Genomic DNA, 25,108 nt, shown 5'->3' on the forward strand with positions numbered 1-25,108 from the left:
TTTCCCTCATTGTTATTGTTTCTGTTGTTGGCATCACCTGGATTAATATTGACACCCATCTGTCTAGCCATGAGCTGCAACATCATGTCCATTCGCCTATTCTGCCCCTGCTCTAATGTATCCAGTAATTGTCTGAACATTACGTCCCTTTGATCTGGACTGGCATTCCCACCTCCGCCTAATCCTGTATTCCTGTCATCTCGATCACCCATATTGTTGTCCTGATCAAAGAATATCTCCTCTATGTCTGTATGGCTGGATTCAATGTCCCCCTGCATGGATGTACTAACTGTTTGTTTTGCAATTCTGAAATCCTATTTTGTCTTGCTCTGGTATTGCGGAAATTATAAGGCCCCTGTCGCATGCTCAAACATAAATGCTTAGCCTGTGTTTTTTATTTATTTATTTCTGATTTCAGTGTTTTGACATTTCGTCAAACACTTTTCCCTCTATCCGGCTGTTCCAAATTCCCAATAAGACCTCCACAGGATGGCAGGACTTATAGCTCTGATACCACTGTAATGGGCACCCCTGGATGTCCCAAAAAACTAAACCAATTTGCTGAAAGGAATTTTGTCAGACAGTTTGCATTCAACCTCTTATTTTTCCGTTTAATGTTTTAAACCCCTTATAACTCTAGAAATCAAACGTTTATTTGTTTGTTGTGTTTTGTGCATGGAATTGGTTTCATACAACATAAACAAGAAAGAAACTACAATAATATGCAAAGTGGAAATGAACTGCTGCTAATAAAATGTTATTTTCAGAATTCATAAAACCAAATACACGACAGATTTATCAACTCACTAATTACTTCAGCAGTATTGACATAATACTCCAGCCCATGCTTTCGAACTTGCTGCTACAGTGCTTTGTCCTTCAATTAGTCTACTACTATCGTAATATCATTCCCTCAAAGTGGCATAAGCGTTGGAAAAGTAGTGAAAAAGATATGAGCAAAATACCAAATCTGCCTGTAGCTGGAAATGCAACTAAATTGCCTGATAATGAAGCCAATAACAAAGAATTCCAAAGGCCAAACCCCAAGGGAATGATGTCTAGAATGTTAAAAGAGAGGATAGACGTCCTCAAATGCCAAGAATGGAGTTGCAACTCACACACCAATTTCTTCTCATATTCAACTTGGCTAATGAAGCCACAAATGTTTCCTTTTATTCTATTTCCAAGGGTCTACTCAACTCATATGGGCAATGTGGGATAAAAGATGTGTAGTATATAAAACATATATTAAAATACCCCTTATGTCTCCCTTGGGTACACATCCCCATAAAATAAATATTAAAATAACACTTTAATATTTTACAATTAAATTAGACGTTACTTTAATAAAACTTCAGGCATTAAAATGTATTAGCAATCGGACTCCGAACAATGCGAGTGATAGCTCATCGAAAAGCTCTCACCGAGGAGTATCAAATCCAATCACCAAAATTGACCTGCATTGTGTCCTGCCAACTTACTAAAAATAGTAAGTATGCTTGAAACTGAGTAAATCAACTTTGTTTTGGCCCAAACTGGAAATGACTAGGCCAAAACACTCCAGGATCCCATTAAACCCTTCGTTAACCCTCGGGACCATGTAGAACAAGGCTAACGCACACACACTTGGTCAACTGCTAAAATGGGGACACTACACATTTGGTATTTTGACCTTTCCAGTATTGAGAGTGATCACTGGATTCCCAAGATCACCATACGTTTGTGAAAGCAATCTTCCAGACAAAATTGTGGGAGGTATTTTCTTCTTTCTTCTTGGGTTTTTGATGCAGGGATATATAATCAACTGATTTATCTCTAATAGCATAAAGCGATGGGATCTCAATGTTAGTTTCTTTTAGTTCTCGGAAAAGTTGGAAATCCATGATATCATCATGATCCTTCCAGGAGCTATCAAGAGCTTCTTGATCCCTTTTGAAACATTTTGGAAATGTTGCTTCAACTGAAATTTGTTTAGTTTCTTTTTGATTTTCTTCAGCAATTTCATCGTTCTTCTCCCCTTCCTGACCTTGAACGACAGATCTGGAGGGAACATTTCGGTTTCTTAAGTGGTCATTTATCTTAATGAAATTTAAAGCAGCACTGTTAGAATCCACACGGTTAGCTTGCTCTGCCCTATTGTTTTTTGGGTTTGGTACAGGTTGTGCCTTATTGCAGGTTGATTCACCTGATCATTTGGTTGATTAGGTCCTGGGAGTAATGGGGGATTGTGATCCCAAGGTCCTCTTGGTCCCTGATTCTGCCATGGTTGGAATTGATTCTGATTAGGTAGCTACTGTGGTTGATGTTAAAGTGTAGCTTCAGTAGAAGTGAAGTACACATGATATTAAGTATATGAAACTGTGATTTCTACACTCACCCATACACACACACATACCCCCTCACACGCGCACACATATATTTATACATATATAATCTCTGTTTTGTGTTTACTGAAAATCTTCATATACTTAACAATGATAACCATTGAAATATTATAATATTACATATTGAATCGATGCCTATTAATATCGATGAGTTAAAGACTTATCACCATTGGCCAATCTATATAGAAGTTCATGGTGCTGTACGGCCATGATTCTACGTGGCCATTGGTCATGTAGAGTCATGACCCTATGGGGACATGAATCTCTACTTACATTTAAGGGAGCGATCACTGACTGGGTAAGACGTCAATCACAGCAGGCGATGTTCCATTGATAGCAGCAATAACATACTCAGTTTGGTCTGCAAGCATATAAAACAGCACAGCACTTATAGTTCGGTCTCACATTATAAACCACTATAAGTTATACTTGATATCATCAGTATACTTATTAGAGTTTTCATTATTATATAAATGAAGTCTGAATGAGATTCAGATAAGAAATACTGATAATTCTAGATCAGTATTTCGTCATTATTAATGAAAGGAAATTTCAGTATATCTCTATCAGAGATCCTGTATACATTTACATGGTATCAGAGCCACCCTGATAGAGAAATTCAAATCTCATAATTGTTAAATATCAGATTTTAAATATCTTCAATTCAAAATGGTGAATCATGTAAGGTTAGAAGATAGACTTGAAGGGGTTGCAAACTTCGCTTCATGGAAGATTCGAGTAATGATTATTCTATGAGAGAGATGAAATTAAAAGAATATATAGAGACAAATAAACCAATACCAGAAAATGATCCATACAAAACATGGAAAAGACACAACAATAAAGCCATGAAGATTATCATAGATTTTGTGAAGGATCACATTCCCCCCTCTATATCAAGTCTTAAGACAACTTTTGAGATGTTTTCCACAATTAAGAATATTTTCGAAATTTATAATACTAGTAGATTGCTAACATTGAAGCAAGATCTACTATACATCAAAATGAACAATCGAGAATGAGTTATGTCTAATTTTTAAAGAATTTTAGAGTTGAAAGATCAACTTGCGACTATTGGAAATCAAGTAGATGACAAAGAACTTAGCATTATAGCCTTAAAAGGACTACCACTATCTTGGGAAACTTTTATTTCTGGTCTAAGATCTTGACCTGATCTTCCTAAATTTGAACTACTTAAAAACGAATGTACTTAAGTAGAGTCAAGTTTAGTTTCTACAGGAATCAATTTAAATCAAGAGGGAGACATTCAAGCTCTTCAAGCCAATACCAACAATAAAGGAAAGAAAGGTAAATTCAAACAAAATAGAATGGAATTCAACAAATCATACAAGAAACGAGATTGGTCAAAAGTACAATGCGTCAAATGTGACAAATTTGGTCACACTCATAACTTCTGCCTAGAATGAAAGGAAATTCAAGCAGCTCTAGCAAAAATCAAAGATGAAAACTTCGCATTCTATCTAGCACTCTCAAGTGAATTAAACTCCAACAAAAATACATGGATTAGAGACTGTGGAGAATCATGTCATATAACAGGCTTTAGAGATAAATTTGAAAGCTTTGAAGGATACTCCTTTGAAGAAGTAACCATTAGAGACAACTCTACACATCCGGTAAAAGGTATTGGATCATGTTCAATTCAACTAAATTTAGGTATTACTCTTCAACTTAAGAACATTTTGTTTGTACCTGGAATAAAAAAAAATTGGTCTCCATCTCCGGTCTTGCTGACCAAGGGTATCGAATCACCTTTCAAGAAGATAAAGTACTATCTTGGCCAAAGAATTCCAATATCAAGAAAGCTATATCCATTGGATTTAGAGATGGAAGTTTATATAAGCTTTGTAACCAACAAAATTTAGCCCTAAATCATGAAGCATCAAATTCAAATGAAATATGACATAGAAGACTAGGTCACCTTCATTTGCGTACCTTATCATGTATAGGAAAAATAGTAACAGGGTTACCTAGTCTTAAACCTGATCATTTAGGCATTTGCAAAGGATGTGCCCTAGGTAAAAACACTAAAGGGTCCTTTCCCAAAAGTGAACACAAATCTAATTCTGTACTTGAACTCATTCATACTGATCTTTGTGGTCCTATGTCTATACCTTCCCTAAATGGACGTCTCTACTATGTTATCTTCATAGATGACTATTCTAGGAGAATTTGGATTTACTACCTTAAACAAAAGGAATCAATCAAAATGTTATCCAAATTCAAAGAATTCAAAGCCCTAGTTGAAAAACAGTCTAGATAGAAAATCAAAACCCTAAGATCAGATAATACATCTTAGAATTTTTTAAAGACCGTTGCATTTCTGTTGGGATTAAGAGGGAGTTTTTTGTACCATATAATCCTCAATAGAATGGAGTCGCATAATGGAAAAACAAATCCATTATTGAATCAGCTAGAGTATGATGCATGATCAAAATCGTCATACCTCTTTTTGGGTTGAAGCTTCTAATACTGCAGTTTATATTCAAAATAGATGACCTCACTCAATATTCGAAAATACAACTCCCGAAGAAGTATTTATAGGCAACAAACCAGACTTAAGCCACTTAAGAATATTTGGGTTTCTTGTTTATATTCATATTCCGAAAGAAAAGAGAACCAAATTAGAACCACTTGGAAAGAAGGGTATACTCATCGGATACAGTGAATCAACCAAAGGCTACAAGATTATGTCCCTGGACAAAGAACCATTGAAATTAGTATAGATGTCAAATTTGAACAAGACATTTCCTTTAATTTTTCCAAGAACATTGATGAATCATACTCGGTACCTACTACTAAACTAGATGAGAATCCTTTAGTAGAGAATGAGAGGGAGAACGATACAGATCATATTACACCTTCTATCCCAAATTCAAAGAATACTGAAAATCCTAACAATAAAAAGGGATCACTTTGGGCTAGAAAAATGATAGAAAAAAATCATATAGAACCTGATGTAGTCAGAGAAAACAAGAGAACAAAGAATCATTCATGCTATATAGCACCACTCTCTGAACTCATCAAAACAGAGCCTACAAATGTCAAAGAAGCTTTATGAAGCAAATCTTGGAAAGATGCAATGATTGAAGAATATCAATCTATACTAAAAATTCATATGTGGGATGTTGTACCTAGACCCAAAAATAAATTAGTTGTCTCTTCTAAATGGCTATACAAAATCAAACATGCACCAGACGACCATTGAAAATACAAAGCCATATTTGTAGCTCACATATTCTCGCAAAAGGAAGGAATAGGTTATGAAGATATAGATTATGTTAGGACTATCATAGCAATTGAAACATCCAAAGGATGGAAGATACATCAAATGGATGTCAAAACAACATTTTTAAATGGTGAAATTAAAGAAGTATATATTGAGCAACGTGAAGGATTCATCACTCATGACAAAAATTCTCATGTATGTAAACTAAAGAAAGCATTGTATGGTCTTAAACAAGCACCCAGGGCATGGTACGAAAGAATAGACAACCATCTCTCAAAATTAGGGTGTTCCAAGAATGAAGCTGAACCTAACATATACTTAAAAATAAACGGAGATGATATGATTATTCTTGTATTGTATGATGATGATTTACTAATGACAGGTGAAGAACATCTTATAGCTAAAGGAAAACAAAAACTAATGGTGGAATTCGACATGAAAGACCTAGGACTTCATAACTTCCTAGGCCTAGAAGTCTGGCAAAAAGAGAACTACATTTTCTTAAATCAAGGAAAATAGACTATCGATATTTTCACTAAGTTTGCAATGATGGATTGTAAACTAGTAACTTCTCCTATAGAAGCTAATTTACATAAACTGAAGAATGACGGATTTGAATCTGAACCTACTAATCTTACTTACTACAGGACGATTATCAAGTCATTGATGTACTTGGTCAACACTCGTCCTGATATCTGTTATGCAACTAATACATTAAGTCAATTCATGTGTGAACCAAAGAAGATACACCTTATGGCAGCTAAACACATCTTACGATACTTAAGAGGTTCAATTTGTATGGGATTCAAATATGATCAAGTTGAAATCAATCTTTATGGATTTTCAGATTTTGATTGGGCAAGCAACTCTACTGATTGTAAGAGTACCACAGGATGTTGTTTCAGTCTTGGTTCAGCCATGATTTCTTGGTTTAGCAGAAAACAATCATCAGTTTCCTTAAGCTCCACTGAAGCATAATATATAGCCTCTTCCATTGGAGCCAGAGAAGCAGTATGGTTGAGAAAGTTGCTAGTTGGATTATGCAAGAAACCTTTGAAGCCCACGATCATTTACTGCGATAATCAAAGGTGTATCAAGCTTTCTGCAAATCCAGTTTTTTACAATCGATCTAAGCATATTGAAATACCTTATCATTACATTAGGAATATGGTAGATCGAGATTTTATCAAGCTTGATTACATAAGTACAAATGAGGAGACAATTGATGTCCTTACCAAAGCTTTTGCGAAACTCAAATTGGAATATTTCAAAGAAAAATTTGGTATGATTAATTTGTAATTATATATACTGAAATTTGTTTCAATTTTTGTTATATATGTGTGTTTATGCTTCTATTTCATAATTGCATTAGATATGTAATGAAAGATGACGATCTATCATTGACATATATACTTTAGAAGGTAATCATTGTAACGTGAGGATCTTACAAATGATAGACTTGTTATCATGACAATTTATATTATTGTTCCGAATATGTGGAAGTCATCAATAACAAACGTATTATGATTAGACTACATTTGATTGTTGCCCCGGAGTGCCAGAGATCATAATACTTGTCATGATAGAGTTCATGACATTATGGTTTCAGTTATTTGACAAGTCACTATTTCAGAGTGTTAAAGTGAGATAATCTATTTTACTGATAGGTACCTTTGAATTGATACAAGTTTGTATATGACGACTACCTGAGAGATTGATATCTCACTTCTCCCTTGCTAAGAGGGAGTGTTAAGGTGTAGCTTCAGTAGAAGTGAAGTACACGTCATATTAAGTATATGAAATTGTGATTTCTACACACACACACACACACATATATATATTTAATCTCTGTTTTGTGTTTACTGAAAATCTTCATATACTTAACAATGATAACCATTGAAATATTATAATATTACATAATGAATCGATGCCTATTAATATCGATGAGTTAAAGACTCATCACTGTCAGCCAATCTATATAGAAGTTCATGGCCCCGTATGGCCATGACTTTACGTGGCCATTGGCCATGTAGAGTCATGTCTCTACGGGGACATGAATCTCTACATACATATAAGGGACCGATTGCTGACTGAGTAAGACATCAATCACAGCAGGCAATGTTCTATCTACAGCAGCAATAACATACTCAGTTCGGTCTGCAAGCATATAAAACAGCACAGCATATATAGTTCAGTCTCACAGTATAAAACACTATAAGTTATACTTGATATCATCAGTATACTTTAATGAGTTTTCATTGTTATATAAAAGAAGTTTGAATCAGATTCAGATATATAGATTCAGATAAGAAATACTGATAATTCTAGATCAGTACTTTGTCATTATTAATAAAAGGAAATCTCAGTATATCTCTATCATAGATCCTGTATACATTTACAGTTGATTCCACTGGGTATTAAACCATTCAGGAGGTCCCCATGACATGTTCAGCTTCTGCATTGGATATTGGGGATTCCACTGATTGTTCCATGAGTCTTGATTCCAATTGTTTCCTGGTCCATATTATCCTTGGAAGGAGTTAGATCTAGAATTCTGGGATCTCTGGCCCGCATAATTCCTATCCTCGTCTTCCATAACTGGTTTGTTCAGTTGGTTCTTAATTTCAGAGAGGAGATTACAAGTGTTGGTGGCATGGGGTTTGTCACAAACTGCGCATAGATCTACTTGATTTAATGGATATTCTCTTAAAGAATGGTTTCCCCTACATTTAGAACAGTAGATTGCCGAAGGCTCAGTATTCTTTTTATCAGGTTGACACTTGTCATAAGCTTGGGTTTCATACTTCATAAAATCAAAATTTGATGGTAAAGTGAAAATCAAGAGGAAATCATTTTATCTTAGACAACTTCAATGAATATTTAGTTGATTCAACACGAAGGCTTAAATTTACCAATCTTCAAAAAAATCTGATCACATGTGGAAAAGTGAGAATCCCAATTAAAAGATCTAGTTACAAAATTCAGAGTTCACAAATTCAGATCTGCTAGTACCTGATCTTTCTAAACTTGTTTTATCTTGGGAAAATCTGAGTTTTACTCGTTGATTCTGATTGAGTTTGGCCAATTTCATCAATTTTAGGAGGCAAATCTTTGGTTGCAAAGTTGAATAAGCTGACTTATAGAGTTGGGCAGACTTTGAGGCCTAATTGGAAATGGAATCCCTACTCATGGTTGGGTTCCAACCCAGAGCTGGGATTCGATTTCCAGCTCATCGTCAGATTCCGACCCTTAGTTTGAAGTCTTCAAATTTAAGCACTTAGATTCCAAACTTGTTCATCGAGCCCCTCCACTTGGACTTCATTATTTTTGTCTTCATTTTTGATCTCCAATTCACACATTTGAATTTAATTTTTGTTGATTGCTGAGGGAAATCTCAGCAATTCTAATTTTCATCCTCTCATTTCATTTTGAAATCTGATTAGTGCCCTTAAAAACTCAATTGGTTCACCTTCTCCACCCTAATCACTTTGGCATGCTTCCAAACTAGTGTGGAAATAGTGGGGCAGTTGGAAATGGAATTTCAACTCATGGTCAGATTCCGACCTGGAGCTGGAATTTCAATTTCCAGCTCATGGTCAGATTCCGACCATCAGTTGGAAATTTTCCAAGTCTTGAAAAATTTGAAGTGTTGGTCTTCTATCTTTGAAACTTGAATTTTTCCCTTTTAGGACTTGGTGAAAACCCCCTCTTTTTCTAATTTTCAATGGTATTTCTCTTAGATCTGAATATTGGAATTTCCCTTCTTCATCCCTTCGCTTTCAGATGTTTCCATCTTCATCTTGATTTTCTCATGTCATACTCTCAAGGCTCGAATTTCATGTTTATCCGAGTCATTCATTTCAAGCTTATCTTCTCTATATCAAATTCCCCATGAAACCCAATCTCATATCTTATGTCAATCAAATCAGACTTCTCTGAAGTCAGATTGTAAGGCTTTGAAATCCCAATTCTCATGCCTTGGCCATGTTGCATCTCATGTATCTCTTCACTTTACTTCTCATTCTTCCTCAAACTTCGCTTCATTTTCTTTGAAGGTAGGAACTTGGACCTCAAATCAAGTTATCTATTGTAAAATCAGACTCTAGACTCCCTAGAGTAAAAAATCAATCCTATTTTGACACTTGACAAAGTGTTGGACGCTTTGCTCATGAGTTCATTCTTCTTGATGACTTGACTCTCAAGTGGGTGTGACTTGTAGCAAAAGTTGCTCAAACTCATTTCACTGACTTGGAGAGGACAAAATTGCCACTAAACTAATGCTAGCTAAAACATTGACCCCTACTCCCTTATTGATGTAAGTTTTGTTCCACTACAACATGCAAAAAACATTCAATGTTTCGGAGTGAAAACACTCCGAAACATTAAACATTCAATACTCTCTTGATATAAGGTCATCTCTCATGCTAAGCCTACAATGTAAGATTGTCATGTCCCTACTCTAGTTTGACTAGTAGAGTCATGAGAGTAGGCCTATTATTGGAGCCTCGTAGGCTAGCAGTGGTGGATAGAGACTCATACTGGATACTCAGTGACTAGAGTTGGTTCTACAGTCAGTTTGAGCGCTAGTCGGGGCAGTTCCTTAATTTTAGGGATTTTCCTAAAATTTATGAGGTTGTGACATTGATCAAATTTGAGGCTCCTCGAGACCAGTATACGGTTTCAGTGTCAGGGTGACAGGGTATATTCCCTAGTTTCTTGGAGGATCCCTAGTTTATAGGGATGGGACTGCCAGTTGGCCCACATTGCTTGACATCAGTCACAAGCAGGTGACATGACCCGTTCATTGATTATTTGGTTGGTTTGGCTTTCCAGTAGAATAAAAGGAAGTATTTTTAATATTTCGTAAGTTTGCGTTTAAATAAATTTATATAGCTAATTGGAGTAATAAGGGGATTTTGGCTTCATCTGGTTAGGCAAGCCTATGTGTTATAGCTCGTTGGAAAGGTCTTGAATTATTATAACTTATTTTCATCATCTAGAAACCTTTGGGCACCTAGAGTTATGTTATTTGAGGAAATGAGTGTTTTTCCTATACATAAAGGCCTTTTAATTGAGAAGATGCCATTTTATAATAAAGGGAAAGACATATTCTCCCTTTAGGGTTCGATTGGCTTTGAGAGGGTGATAAAAGGAGATGTTGGCTTATTCTTTCATTATCTTTTACATCTTCATTCTTGGTATTTGCGATTGTGCTCTAAGGAGTGATTCTAGAGGACTGGGATGCAAACCCTAGAGCCTGGCTATTGGGATGCAAACCCCAATAGATGGTTTCACTAGCATTCTATAGTATTGTTTCAGCAGTTGACAAAGATTGTTAAGTTCAACATTTGGGGGTGCTTGTACATTGCACATTGAGGGTAATTTTTGGCACGTTGGGATCTTCTTGCTGCCTTGACGTGACTATAGCAGCCATACAACTGCCTTTCAGCTAGCACGTGATTTGTTGGTTGGCTTACGTTAGCCATCTCTACCCTTTTGGTGCATGGCTGGTCCATTCTTGCATCTGGCGTCTTCATTCCTTATTTGTAAACACCTTTGCTAGTATATTGATTACATATCTTGCCTAGTATGATTTGTAGCTATTTTGGTTGACTGAATATTATATTTTTTTCTACTGTTAATTATTGTTTAACTTATATTTGGCAAATACAAAAAAGAAGAAACAATCTTTCTGCAACTTCTGTCTAATTCTCTAAGACCACAAGGAAAGCACAGGAAAATCTATTATTTTAATTAAATTTTTATAGAAGTTCAGTGAAAGGATCTTTTAGGGATCTTTTAGTGGTATCAGAGCTTGAATCCTGCTAGCCTGTAGGGTTTCAGTGAAATTATCACAACAGGTTACAGAAAAGGGTTTGATAATTCATTTCAGCATTGGGCATCTATTTTTATATATCTTCTATGCATCCTGGTGGAGAAATACATAGGTTTTACTAGCGTAGGAGAAACCAGTGGCGAGTAGAGGCTGCTAGAGATGCAGAGACACCAGCTATGGGTGAGGCACAGGGTGTTGTTGGTGACGACATGCCTACAAAGGCAGAGAAAGAGAGTACACGAGAACTCTGATTGTTTCGCAGCCCAGGATAGTCCAGACACTGGACAGATTAGAGGATACCCTGGAGCAGATGGAATTTGATAGCCATGGAGTTAGATAGGAAAGACATGGAAGGAATAGGTCGATTTCTGTTGTGGGTAGCTAGTGCAGTCATCGATCCCATGTCTCAGCAGAGAGCTCCCTTCATTCCCATAGGTAGGAACGTCCATCTATTCCTGCTCTGGATAGACCATTATTGCCTCAGTTTGGGCAAGTTGAGCAGCCGACACAGGTGGAGCCACCTGAGGTTGGATTACAGGATTTAGTCATGGCAGCTATAGCTGAGTGGAGAGCCCTACCCCTAGAGGTTAGGGACGTTTTTCCTTTTCCATAGTATTGTGCACAGCATAGGGATAACGCCAGGTTCAAAGGAGGTAGGGGCTACAAACTACAGCAGAACAATGACCTCAGTAGAGCCACTGGGAAGATCACACTGGCTACCTATGATGGCACAGGTGATACAAGTGCATGAGCTTGGGTGCAGAAGCTAGATATTTATTTATCATTGAGATGTATGCTTGAGAGAGAGGCTCTATAGTTTCCGGTTTTGCATTTAGACGGGGTTGCTTATGATTGGTGTACCATGGATTGGTCACCTAGGATCACGCCAAAGTTCACTCCTATGCTGAATTCATTGATCGACTCATTGCTAGGTTTGATTGTAAAGACATAGAGCTTTACTACCGGGAGTTGGCACATATTAGGCAGACAGGGAACGTGTAGTCTTTTGTGAATGAGTTCTAGCGTATTGTATTCATGGTTCCGGACATGTCTCATAATTGTTGTGTGATGTTGTTCATAGAGGGTTTACAGGATAGGTTGAAGGGATTGGTACAATCATTCAGGGCAACCACCCTCAAGGAGGCCATTGATGTTAGATTTAGACTGGACACCTATCCTACTCCTTATCAAGCAGATAAGAAATCTTTCAGGGATTCTTGGCCTCCCTAGAAGACCAACACTTCCCAAGGAAGACGGGAACCACCTTCTAGACCACCTAGGATGGACCAGGAGTCGAGGAATGAGCTAAGGAGGAAGAAACTATGCTTCTCTTATAAGGAGCCATGGGAGCCTGCACATCTTTGCCTTGGTAAAGGCAAGGTTCATTTGATAGGGGTAACATCTGAGATAGGCGATGAGGAGATACCTGATATTGATACTGAGGATAGTTCGGAGGAGGTTGAATAGGAACATCCATAGTTAGAGCTAGACACTCCGGAGCCTTTGGCGTTGGCTAAAGTGACTATGGCTACTCTCTCCAGTTATCCTAGATTTCATGATTTTCGTTTGAAAGGTACATTGAGAGGCCAACGGATTATGAGCTTGGTAGACATAGGTGCCACACACAACTTTATTGACATGAAGCTAGTTGATAGGCGTGGGCTCCAGTTCGATGATTTTGTTGGTTTTGGAGTGAAGGTTGCAGGCAGTGCTCGCCAGATACCCACCCCCATTCATTCTATATAGAGAGATAGATCTTCCCTATATATATGTCATACAACTGAGCTGAGCAGGGGTTAGGTTTCATGAGGGGAAGATTGGGTCGGCCATAACAAACTATAGGCAGCCATGTGATCTATAAAAATAGAGTCTACCTTGATCTAGATTGAGGGGAAAGTGATTGGGTCGGCCAAAGGAACTATAGGGCAGTCATGTCCATGACTCTACCCATCCCATCTAGAGAAGAGCTATATAGAACTCTAAGGCTTCCCATCTCCATATATCTAGAGGGTCTGCATGCACAATCATCCTGATATATGGCTTTGGGAGTGAAACCATATGACAAAGCAAGCGGACATCTCCATAGAATCGGGGCGAGGGCTTATTTATATGGCCCCCCCCTATCTACCCTATCTATATATAGTATATGGGCCGGTCAATAGTCTATAGCCAGTAGGGTCGGCTCCCAGCGGTTCAGTCAATAGAAGTGCTCCCGGCGGTTCAGTCGCCCGGGTCGAGAGCCGGAAAGGAAAAGCCGGTGAGTCAAGTATGTCTGAGTATGTCCATCCGCCTTAGAGTTCTATGTAGTATAGGCCATCCAGCCCCCCTCTCTAGAATCTATAGAGCATTGAAAGCTGATTTTAAACAAAGAATGGATCAACTTTCTCCTAACATAAAATCCAAATTGAAAAAAGAGTGGATTCAAATCAAAATTTGGCGTTCGTGTTTACAAAAGAAAAGTCTTCGCTTCATCAGGAAGAAATTGCCGTTTTTTATGAAAGTTATTCATTTTAGGGTGAAATTGCTACTTATTGATCTCAAAATAAGTATGTTCAATATGATCTAGTCAAATTTGGAATTTTGCATGCAATTGAGTAGAAGTTTTGAAACAAGTTTTAAGCTATACTTAGAGGATTCCTTAGCTTAGCATCTAGATGTGGGACTATACTCTGATAGATGACTTTTATGTACTACCGCTGGAGGATTATGATGTAGTTTTGGACATGTAGTGGTTACAGGGTATTGAGCGATACATCATTGACCACTACCGCATGCAACTGGAGTTTCTTTCTGGAAGGAATAAGACTATCTTGAAGGCGGCTTCATTCCTGCAAGATGGAGACTATCATTCGTCATGATGACATACTTTGGGTGACACATTGTTTTTGTGAAGTCCAAAATACCTACACCTCAGGATGGCAGGGCCTCCTTTCATGTAGGCATATAGTTAGTGATGGACTGGCATGGTCATGTCTTTGGTGACATACCTCCTGGTGTACCTCCTGATAGAGGTTTCGAGCATGGGATAGAGATGGAAGATGAGGCTAAGCTTGTGATTGCTACCCTATATTGTCATCCTAAAGCATACAAAGATGAGATTGAGAGGACCATCCATGAGTTATTCGTTATGGGATTCATTCGCCCTAGCTCTAGCTCTTTTGCTTCTTCTATGGTGCTTGTTAAGAAGAAGGATGAGACTTTGCGGATGTGTATTGACATAGAGTTCATCAAGGGGAAGAACAATACTGTTGCTAATGCACTTTCTAGGAAGCCATCACTTGTTGCCTTATGTTCATTGAGCAAGATTTCGGTAGATTGGAAGGGTCAACTTTTAGTTGAGTATTCCAAAAATCAACATGCTTGTGAGATTATGGATGGGTTGACATAGGATGATGGATATAGTGTAGTGGATGATGTCATCTACTACAATGGCAGGGTCTACCTTGTTCCTGAAGCACAATTGAAGGAGCACGTTTTGCATGCTTACCATGACCCTCCTACAACAGGACATCTGGGTTATGGTAAGACCTATAGGCTTGTACGAGAGAGATTCTCTTGGAAGGGTCTCAAGGATGATGTCTTACGCCATGTTAATGGATGCATGACTTGTCAGCAGAACAAGTCAGAGCATACTTTTCCGGATGGATTGTTGTAGCCTCTGCCTATACTGGAGCAGAAGTGGACAGGGATATCTATGGACTTCATTACAGGTCTTCCTCGAGTTCAATGGAAGGATTGAATTTATGTTGTGGTGGACAAGTTAACTAAGTATGCCCACTTCTTTCCTATTGCAGTGGACTTCACAGCTTCACAGGTAGCCGTGTTATTCTTCAGAGAGATTTTTAGACTCCATGGTCCCCAAGACCATAGTGAGTGACAGGGACAACAGGTTCATGAGTTACTTCTGGCAAGAAATTTTTAGGCTAGTAGGCATAGAGCTGACCTCCAACACTAGCTACCATCTTCAGACGGATGGACAGACTAAGGTAGTTAATAAGTGGGTGGAGGGGTATTTGCGCAACTATGTGTTAGGGCAGCAGAAGGCATGGGTGCGTTGGCTGTATTTGGGCGAATATTGTTATAATACTACACACCACATTTCCATTGACATAACTCCCTTCATATCTCTTTATGGCTACAAGCCATTATCTTTTGTTGATTTGGCTTTCAGTGACATCAGAGGTCCCTTGGCATAGGATTGGTTGCAAGAGAACCAAGACATCATGAGATCTCTTAGGGAGAACTTGCAGCATGCTCAGAATCAGCAGAAGATGTATGCTGATCGGCGAGAGAGCATTTGAGGTGGGTGACATGATTTTCCTTCGTCTACAGCCTTATAGACAGAGCACCCTTAAATGGGGAGGAGCTGAAAAACTCAATCCTCATTTTTATGGACCTTACAGAGTACTCAGGCGAGTTGGAGAGGTGGCCTATGAGATCGAGTTACCACCAGATAGTAGGGTTCATAATGTGTTCCACGTGTCATGCTTGAGGAAGGCACTGGGACAACATATTATTGCATTACGCGATTTACCTCCTTTGGATGAAGAGGGTAAATTGACTTTGGTCCCTAAGGAGATTTCAGAGGTTAGGGGGAGATGATTGAGGAGTAGGGTGATCCGGGAGTACTTGGTGAGCTAGAGATGTCTACCCATAGAGGATGCCACCTGGGAGGGTGAGTCCATTTTGTAGCATCCAGCGTTGCAGTTGCTTGTGGGCAAGCATCTCTGAGAGGGGAGGATTGTTATGTCCCCTCTCTAGTCTGACTAGCAGAGTCATGAGAGTTGGCCTATTATTGGAGTCTTGTAGGCTAGCAGTGGTGTATAGAGACTCATATTGGATACTCAGTGACCAGAGTTAGTTCTACAGTCAGTTTGAGAGCTAGTCGGGGTAGTTCTTTAATTTTAAGATCTTTTTAAAATTTAGGAGGTTGTGACAGTATCAGATTTGAGGCTCCTCGGGACTAGTATACGGTTTCAATTTTAGGGTGACAAGGTATATTCCCTAGTTTCTAGGAGCATCCCTAGTTTTTAGGGATGGGATTGGCAATTGGCCCACATTGCTCGACATCAGTCACAGGCAAGTGACAGGACCCGTTCACTGATTATTTGGTTGGTTTGGCTTTCCAGTTGAATAAAAGGAAATATTTTTAATATTTCTAAAGTTTGTGTTTAAATAAATTAAAATAAAGCTATATATATAGCTAATTGGAGTAATAAGGGGATTTTGGCTTCATCTGGTCAGGCAGTTCTATGTGTAATAGCTCGTTGGAAAGATCTTGAATTATTATAACTTATTCTCATCATCCGGAGACCTTTGGGCACCTAGAGTTATGTTATTTGAGGAAATGAGTGTTTTTCCGATACATAAAGGCCTATTAATTGAGAAGATGCCATTTTATAATAAAGGGAAAGACATATTCTCCCTTTAGGGTTCGATTGGCTTTGAGAGGGAGATAAAAGGAGATGTAGGCTCATTCTTTCATTATCATTTACATCTTCATTCTTGGTATTTGCGATTTTGCTCTGAGAAGTGATTCTAGAGGACTGGACTCAAACCCTATAGCCTGGCTACTGGGACGCAAACCCCAATAGATGGTTTTAGCAACATTCTACAGTATTGTTTTCAGTAGTTGACAAAGATTGTTAAGTTCAGCATTTGGGGGTGCTTGTGCATTGTACGTTTAGGGTCTTGTTTGGTACGTTGGGATCTTCTTGCTGCCTTGGTGTGACTATAGCAGCTGTACGACTTCCTTTCAGCTGGCACGTGATTTGTTGGTTGGCTTACGTCAACCATTTTTACCCTTTTGGTGCGTGGCTGGTCCATTCTTGCAGTTGGCGTCTTCATTCCTTGTTTGTAAACACCTTTGCTGGCATATTGATTAAATATCTTGCTTGGTACGATTTGTAGCTATTCTAGTTGACTGAATATTATATTTTTTTCTACTATTAATTATTGTTTAACTTATATTTGGCAAATACAAAAAAGAAGAAACAATCTTTCTGCAACTTCTGTCTAATTCTCTAAGACCACAAGGAAAGCATAGGAAAATCTATTATTTTAATTAAAATTTACAAAAGTTCAATGAAAGGATCCTTTTGGATCTTTCAAAGATCATGCAATGACTCCAAGGTTTTGTTAACTATAGACGCTTTCTTAGTGAAATGATTTGATATGCTGGTAAACACTTGGAGGACCTATGCTATTCATTCAATGGATATCAATTGCTTGCAATTCTAAAGTTTTAGCTTCACAATGTGCAATTAAAATATAATTTTGATTTCCGATTTCCACTTCAACTCCAACCTAAGCTTGCTAACTTCAACTACTTCTACTCCTAATAATGAATGCAAGGAATCATGGATGAACTTGGACTCTATAGATGCAATTTAATCAATGACTCCACCCACCTAGTGCAAGCTCCTAAGGAATACTCAAATAGTTTTCACATTGACATCTCTTGAATCCCATCAAAAAATGAATGCAAACTAAAAAGTCAACACAAATTGAAGTTAAGTGCATTTAATCACCAACCACACAAGGCACTCCTAACATCGACAAGAGGTAGTGGCCCAGATTTGTTCTAGTCAAGCGAACAACATCCATAACTACTTCCATCTAACTAAAATACTTAAAACATGAGGATAAATCTACTCCAAGTGAAAGATTGAGCAAACCATGCAACACTTCAAAGAAATATTAATTAAATCACCATGAGGAACCAACAATGAATTATCCATTAATTTGATAGCATCATAGCAATAATTTGATCAAGTCTCTCTCTTAGTTAGCCTACTTCAGTCCCCTACTCTAATGAATTACAAATGAGAATTCCTTGACCTTTTAGAGATGTTCAATTACAATGAGGGCCAAGATTGATTGGAGATCAAGGTCCAAGATTCATCCCAACAAACTCTAATTAGGGCTGCCAAATTTACAGCCAATTATAAGAGGGCACCAAATTATGGGCCTATAAGAAAATTACAAAGATTTTGATAGCCAATGAGAAGACTAGAAACTTGACATGATTTGATTGCTTGTGCTTAAAATTAGAATTTTCTAATTGGAGGAGACAACTCAGTGACACCTCATCATCCTTATCTTGTAGATCCACTTAAGAACATGTGCTTTGAGTCTCGACTTGAGAAAATGTTTGTTAAAACTATAAATATGTCTTGCCCGATGGATAGAAAGTAACACTCAACATTTGAGATCTTCTCAATTCTTGGGAAATTTCCTCATGGTTTGATTTACATCAACATCCTTGAACTTTTAGTGGACCTATCTCCAATCCTTTGATGATGCCCCTCATGGGTTTGAACCCTTCTTGCTTTCTGGGATATCATCTTGACCTCAATCGAAATTTCACATTTTGATGGCCTTGATGTTGAATCCTCTTCTTTGCGTTTGGAGTCCTTGAGCTTGAATTCTTGTTTGAAATCTCGGGGTTGAATACCCTTCATTTGAAGTTTTGACATTTCAAGTCTTGTCTTCTTGAATCTCCTTGCCCCCCGGCTTGAGTTATCACCTTGCAAAAAAAGAAGAAAGTTTCATTAAGTTAATGAAATAAATCTGAAAATAAAATCACATATATGGAGGAAAAAATGGATTTTTCTTATTCAAGATTAGGCCTTTCTATCCTCTTACAATGATAATTTAACATTGATTAATCCAAAACCTGCGAAACTTTAAGTTGTTGATGGGCAGCTAGGTAAGAATATTTTTCACTGCCCCTTTGCAATAAGAATCACTGCTAATCCTGGGCTATTTCGTTGGGCATTATAATTATTGATAATAAATGATTATATATATGTGTGTGTGTGTGTGTGTGTGTGTGTGTGTGTGTGTGTGTGTGTGTGTGTGTGTGTGTGTATATGTATGTATTATATATATGAGATATATTATACATATTTACGTATTATCTATATATATAAAAATTATTATCATATATTAGAATCATGATAATACATTGAGCAAATATCATTTGTGATATATGTTGAAGCAATAACTAATGTGAGTTAAGATATTAACAAGAGACATGTCCCTACGGGGGACATGCCTTTTTATATCATATACATATACATTGAAAGAGTAACTTGAAACACACATAAATGAATGAGTGTTATTACAAGTTACAGCAGAAATAAATCATACCATCTCAAGTGGAAATCATACCATTATGCATCTAGGAGACACAAATAAAAATAAAAATTTCCTAAACCTAAATCTAATCAAACTTTGACAAATATCAATGAGATTTTGTAGCCTTGGAGTCCTGCAATTCTATGATCAAGTTCGCAGCCGAAGTAGATAAAGCTTGCTGGCAATTTGAAGGAAATTTGCTCCTTTTTGCAGAGCTGGAATCGTTATGATTGGATGTTGAAATGCCTCCATCCTCCCCCCCACCTTTTTATAGGTGCCTAGGGCATTGAAAGGGGGTCGACCCCCTAAAGGACTGACTTGGCCTAGAAAATTTTTTTTCATTTTAACTATATTTCAGTCCTCTTCAGGTCGACCTTTTGCAAAAAATTGAATTTTCAAAGGAGATCGCCCAGCCTTGAAGGAAGAAAGCTTGGGCAGAAATTCTTTGATAAAGGAATTGCAACCAAGCGTCCCTTGTTCAAATTTTGAGCTCTTTCAAATCATCATTCCCCTTCTATCAAATTGATTCCTCATTTTGTCTAACTCCATTTTTTGATAGTTACATTTGGAGGGGAGTGCGGGATTCTAGGTTTTGAGGAATGTTGATGGCAGAGATTCCTCTGCCAAAGGAATTTCTGCCAAACAATTTTTGGCTTGATGATTACCTCTTGCCCTCAAATCAATTTCATGCTCTCAACCTGATCTCTTCCCTTCATCAAATTCATCCCTTGATCTTGCCTAACTTCATTTGTTTATGGTCTCCTCATGGAATGGAAAGCAGCATTTTGAGTCCCAGAGGAATGTAGTGGCGGAAATTTCTCTGATAGATGAATCTCCACCAAGCACTTGTTGGCTTAATGATTATTTCCTTCCTTCAAGACTACCTTCAAATTATCATTTTGCAGCTTCAATTACATCAGACCTGGCAATGATTGAGTCTACTTGTTTAATGGATGCATTTAGGAAGTGGCAGAGTTTATGGAGTTAGAGGAATGTAGTGGAATTTCTTCTGTTAGTGGAATCCCCACCAAGCTTGACTTGTCACCCTCTTCCTTTTACAACTCTTCAAAATGTCTCCCTTATCAACTATTTCTTCTCAACACACATCTTTCCATCCCTCACTTTAGTTTGGGATCAAGTTTAGTGCAAAAATGAAGGGGCTGAGATTTTGAAGAGAGAGGAATGCATGGACGGAAATTTCTCTGATAGAGGAACCCCGCCCAGTCTCTCTAGCCCTTGGTTACGTTAAGAAAATGTTCGTTACCTCCCTTGATCGATCACTTCATGAAACTTTACTCATTTTGCTGCCTTGTGATTTCTCAACTCTCAAACTTGTTTCAATCTTGGCTCTAAAAGAAAGGGGGCACAAGTTTTAGGAATCATCATGATTCAACACCACTACAGTAGTGTACTTCATCCTCAGGAAAACGTCTCATCCATTCTTCAATTTCTAATCAATTTTCATCGAATCTTTGGACTTGAATCAGTTCAAGTTCTATCCTATTGACCAATCTCACAACTATTCCCCTGCCAATCAAGACATCCTATCCAAACAAGCTTGCAAGAATCTAAACTATAGGAGAGTGAACAGGTGAAAGAGGGGGTTCCCATTTGCAATGAGGCGATGGTTTGAAAACATCACAGCAGGTACTAGACTGGAAACATTTAGATTTGCCAATGACAACAATGGAACAACAACTAATATTGCTAGACCCGGCCTTCAAATGATATGGCTGTGGATGTGGACTGCAGTGAAGAATAGGCCTGGAAACACATGCAAAATGCCCAAATCTAACTGATATCCTCTTAGAAATGATGGTGCTTCACTCCAGTAGGCTGGTCGCTTATGTTGGATGACTGAAGTAGTATAACCAACAGCTTGTGACTGATCTAATACCCATAATGATTGAATTTCTCTCTTCCCATGTCGCACTCAGCTTGGGTTGACTGAAAATACTCAGATCCAGCCCTTTTGCTAAACAATGGCTCTTCAAAATACTCAGATCCTGCACAGTTTACACTTATAGGTACCTTTTAAAACATCAACGGCGAACTTGACTAGATCTCTGGTTATCCCTCTGATTTTACGGCCTTTCCAGCCGCATAATCAACATCTTTTCAGTCCTTTTTCCCATGAGTTCATGGTTGTGCAACAGGATTTGTATGTCTCTAATAGACTAATACGATGGTATTTTGTATCAGGTCAGCAACATAGCTAGAGAAATTAACTTGAAAGAAAAAGCAAGGCACCATGAAATGAGATGAATCCCAATATTTTATTCATATACTCCATGGCGGAAAACATACATGTTTAATCTTCACTATTGTTCAGGTTTATGCTGCACAAATCTAAAATGATCTTCAAGATATTGATTACTTTACACTTTTTAAGCATGTAGAAGAAAGGCAACAACATGGGTTAAAGAGTGGAGATGATTGGAAACATGTTATGAACAATTAAAGTGCAATCTGTGTAGTAATATGATTCCGATTGACATGTTCTGGCTTGAAACTCATTTGCTTTGCCTCATCTGTCCACTGGATCACATTAACCTATATTTCTGACCAGTCATCTGTCTTTGATTATTAAATTTTATTAAATTGAAGCCAAAAGGCTAGCAAATATAAATAATATCTTCTATTATCATTGAGAGTTGGCATAGGAATCTGCTAGTCATTTTGAAATGTTAAAATCTATACCACATTGAGCAACTGGTGAGGTGTATACGCTACCAGAAAAGCATGAAATAGTTTGGCCTAGATCAAACTTTTAATTGTCAATTGTGAAAGTATAAGTTTCCCATTCTTTTTGTTTTCAAGTTAAATTTGAGATTTTGATTTCATTTTAGCTGTGCAGGGTCCTCTTCCTATGGTCTTAGACAGCAATACAAACACTGGAGGTGATGAACCTACAAATCACAGGCATCGTGCAGTTGGTTTCTTGTACAACTCAATTCATAAAGACAGTATTTTAGCTATCAGCCTGAGTGATGGCCAAATGCAAATCTATGCCCTTGCAGATGAGATGCAACCTGTTTGGAACATTGGGAGCTCACCGCAGTTACGGATAGAGGATGACAACCTGCTATCAGTTGCTATGATTGCTGAGGTTAAATTAGAAAGTACTTCATATGTAGGCAGTGGATATGGGAGCAACCAGGATATCATGAACAACCCATGGATAGGTGAGCCACCTCATCTGTTGCAGCTTGCAGTGGTTGACTTTGCATTGCCAACAAGTTTGTTAGAAACTGCACCCCTTTCCCTTTTACCTGATCCCATAATCCCTGAAAGACTCTACTGCTATCATGCAGCAGGGATAGATGCTTTATTGTTGCATTGGCTTCCATTTTCTGATCGGAATGCAGACAGAAGTTCACCTGGTAAAGCTCCTTCTGTATTTCCTGTTCTAGAGACATGTCCCACTGAAGATTCTGTTCCTATGCCACTGCTTGGTGTTACTACTCTTTTAGATTCATTTGGTAAAGCATGGCTTGTAGCACTTACCTCAGCATGTGAGTGCGCTGTAATAGAGATGAAGGTTCAGAGAGAATCATTACCTCTTCGAATTGAAGGCTTCAAAGGAAATGATCAGAGCTTAGAACTTTCTGAAACAGGAAATTCAGAGATTATGAGTAGAGAACTGCTACTTGGGCCAAAAGAGATTAATATTCCTCAAGTAAGTTCATTTAATCATCTAGACATTCGATATTTCTGTTTTATTTCTGCATCATATTTAAATATCGGCAGTTTTCACATAGCTGTACCTTACTAGTTTTATACCAATCTAATAACCTATTTTTGATTTCTTGGCTTTTACAAATTAAATGTCTCTTCTGTGGAGGCTAAATGATTATGATTTTCTTCCTTTTTGACACCTGAATTTTTAGTGTACTCAGAAGTTGTAGGTGGCGTTCTGTATGATATGCTAATATTGTACTTCATTGTTATGTTCTGGTTAATGTATAATAGGTTCCAGAATCAATGCGGCATTTGACTGCAGACTCGATTGAGGGCCGCTCTATTCTTCACAATCATTGCAAACTACTCCACGAGAAATATGTTGAATATGCACATAAGGTGCGGGCTAGTAAGATAATTTCTTTTCCTTACCGATGTAAATATGCTCTGCAAGTCATCGATGTCTTATAATTGGCTTTCAGGTGTATGTGGAACTTAAAAATCACGGCGTCCGACTAAACAAAGTTGTGGATGATCAGCAGTTGCGTTTGCAAGAGTTGGAGGAGAAGTTGCAAAATGTTCAGAAGGATAAAAATTATCTTAGAGAGCGAACAATGAATGCTATTGAGCTAAACATGCAGCTAAACAAACGCCTCAAGAAAGTTAGCAACTTACCAGGAGTGAAGAAAAAACCTCTTACAGTTGCAGAGCGTGAATTCAAATCTCAGATTGGTAATGTTTCACTTGTTTTCAGAAAATTAGCAAAAGCAATAAAGTATACCTCAATTAAGAAAGGAAATTAATTCTTTTCCTTCCAATGTACTGCAGAACTAGTCTATGTTCTGTTCTGCTAAGTAACTTGTTCTCTTTTGGTTTTGTGCTCTGAGTACTTATGACCTTTCATTGCATAACAGACATGATAAACTATGAGGACTTGGATGTCCTTCAGTCAGCTATTGAGGGTCTGAATTCTCGATTTGAACGATACGTGCGAATATCTCAGCCACACATGAAAAAATTATCAACTGAAAGTGTTGAAGGAAGAAAGCTGGCTATGCCAGAAACTCAAATGTCACGGTTGAAAACAGCAGTTGGAAAGCTTACTCAAATTGTTGATGATACATCCAGAAAGGTGAAGCTGGTGGAAGGGGTTGTCAAGAGGCGGGAAAGCATGGGTGGTTAGTAAAATGTCGATTTATATTACTTTCACTTTTAACAAAAAGTTGTTAGATTTTAAGTGATAGTCTGAGCATTGGAAATGACATTAATGTCATGTCTGCAATTTGGAAAATGTACAATATTGTGTATAATATACAGTGGTAGAAATTGGGGGTTTTCTCCATAAATTCTCAGTTGTCATGGAACACCAGAAAAGGTGATCATGGGCCACTCGATGACACTTGTTGTATACCAGTTTTTTCCGTTGGGAGATGATAGTTGTTGAGACTTCTGTGATCTATAACACTTGTTTCTAATAGATAAGCTAGACAAATAATTTGTGTATTTAGTTTAATGGCATTAAATATATAAATAGAGTTTCATATCCTATAGTTTTTGTCATTGAATATCAAAATCTGAATATGTGCATGACTAATTTATTCCCTACAAATGGAAAATCAATGAGTTTTTGTCACCTGAAAATACAACGAGGTCTGTAATCTATGCAGGTTTACAAATGTGTCAAAGTTTATCAGTGAACAAGTTTAAAAAAAATTCTTATATGTTAATCTATATTTGATTTGTTGCATTGCATAAAATTTAATAAACATATAAATTATGTAAATTGATATAGCTTTTTTATAATTCTAAAAAGCTAAA

At 37.6% G+C, this 25,108-nt stretch overlaps 1 protein-coding gene across 1 annotated transcript in view; it reads left to right on the forward strand.

Annotated features, from left to right (window-relative positions):
- Window positions 1–24,836, forward strand: part of MOS7 (nuclear pore complex protein-like protein) — a 112,114-nt gene extending 87,278 nt beyond the window's left edge. Inside the window, exons 7-10 of the mRNA XM_089798191.1 lie at window positions 22,467–23,288; window positions 23,582–23,689; window positions 23,773–24,022; window positions 24,205–24,836. Of these exons, the coding sequence (XP_089654317.1) occupies window positions 22,467–23,288; window positions 23,582–23,689; window positions 23,773–24,022; window positions 24,205–24,473 (1,449 nt within the window). The 3' untranslated portion in view covers window positions 24,474–24,836. The remainder of the gene's footprint in view (window positions 1–22,466; window positions 23,289–23,581; window positions 23,690–23,772; window positions 24,023–24,204) is intronic.
- Window positions 24,837–25,108: the final 272 nt, after the last annotated feature.

Source organism: Cupressus sempervirens, chromosome 8 (assembly GCF_028749045.1).
Source record: "Cupressus sempervirens isolate cs-2001-9-10 chromosome 8, ASM2874904v1, whole genome shotgun sequence".
Lineage (NCBI taxonomy): Eukaryota > Viridiplantae > Streptophyta > Pinopsida > Cupressales > Cupressaceae > Cupressus > Cupressus sempervirens.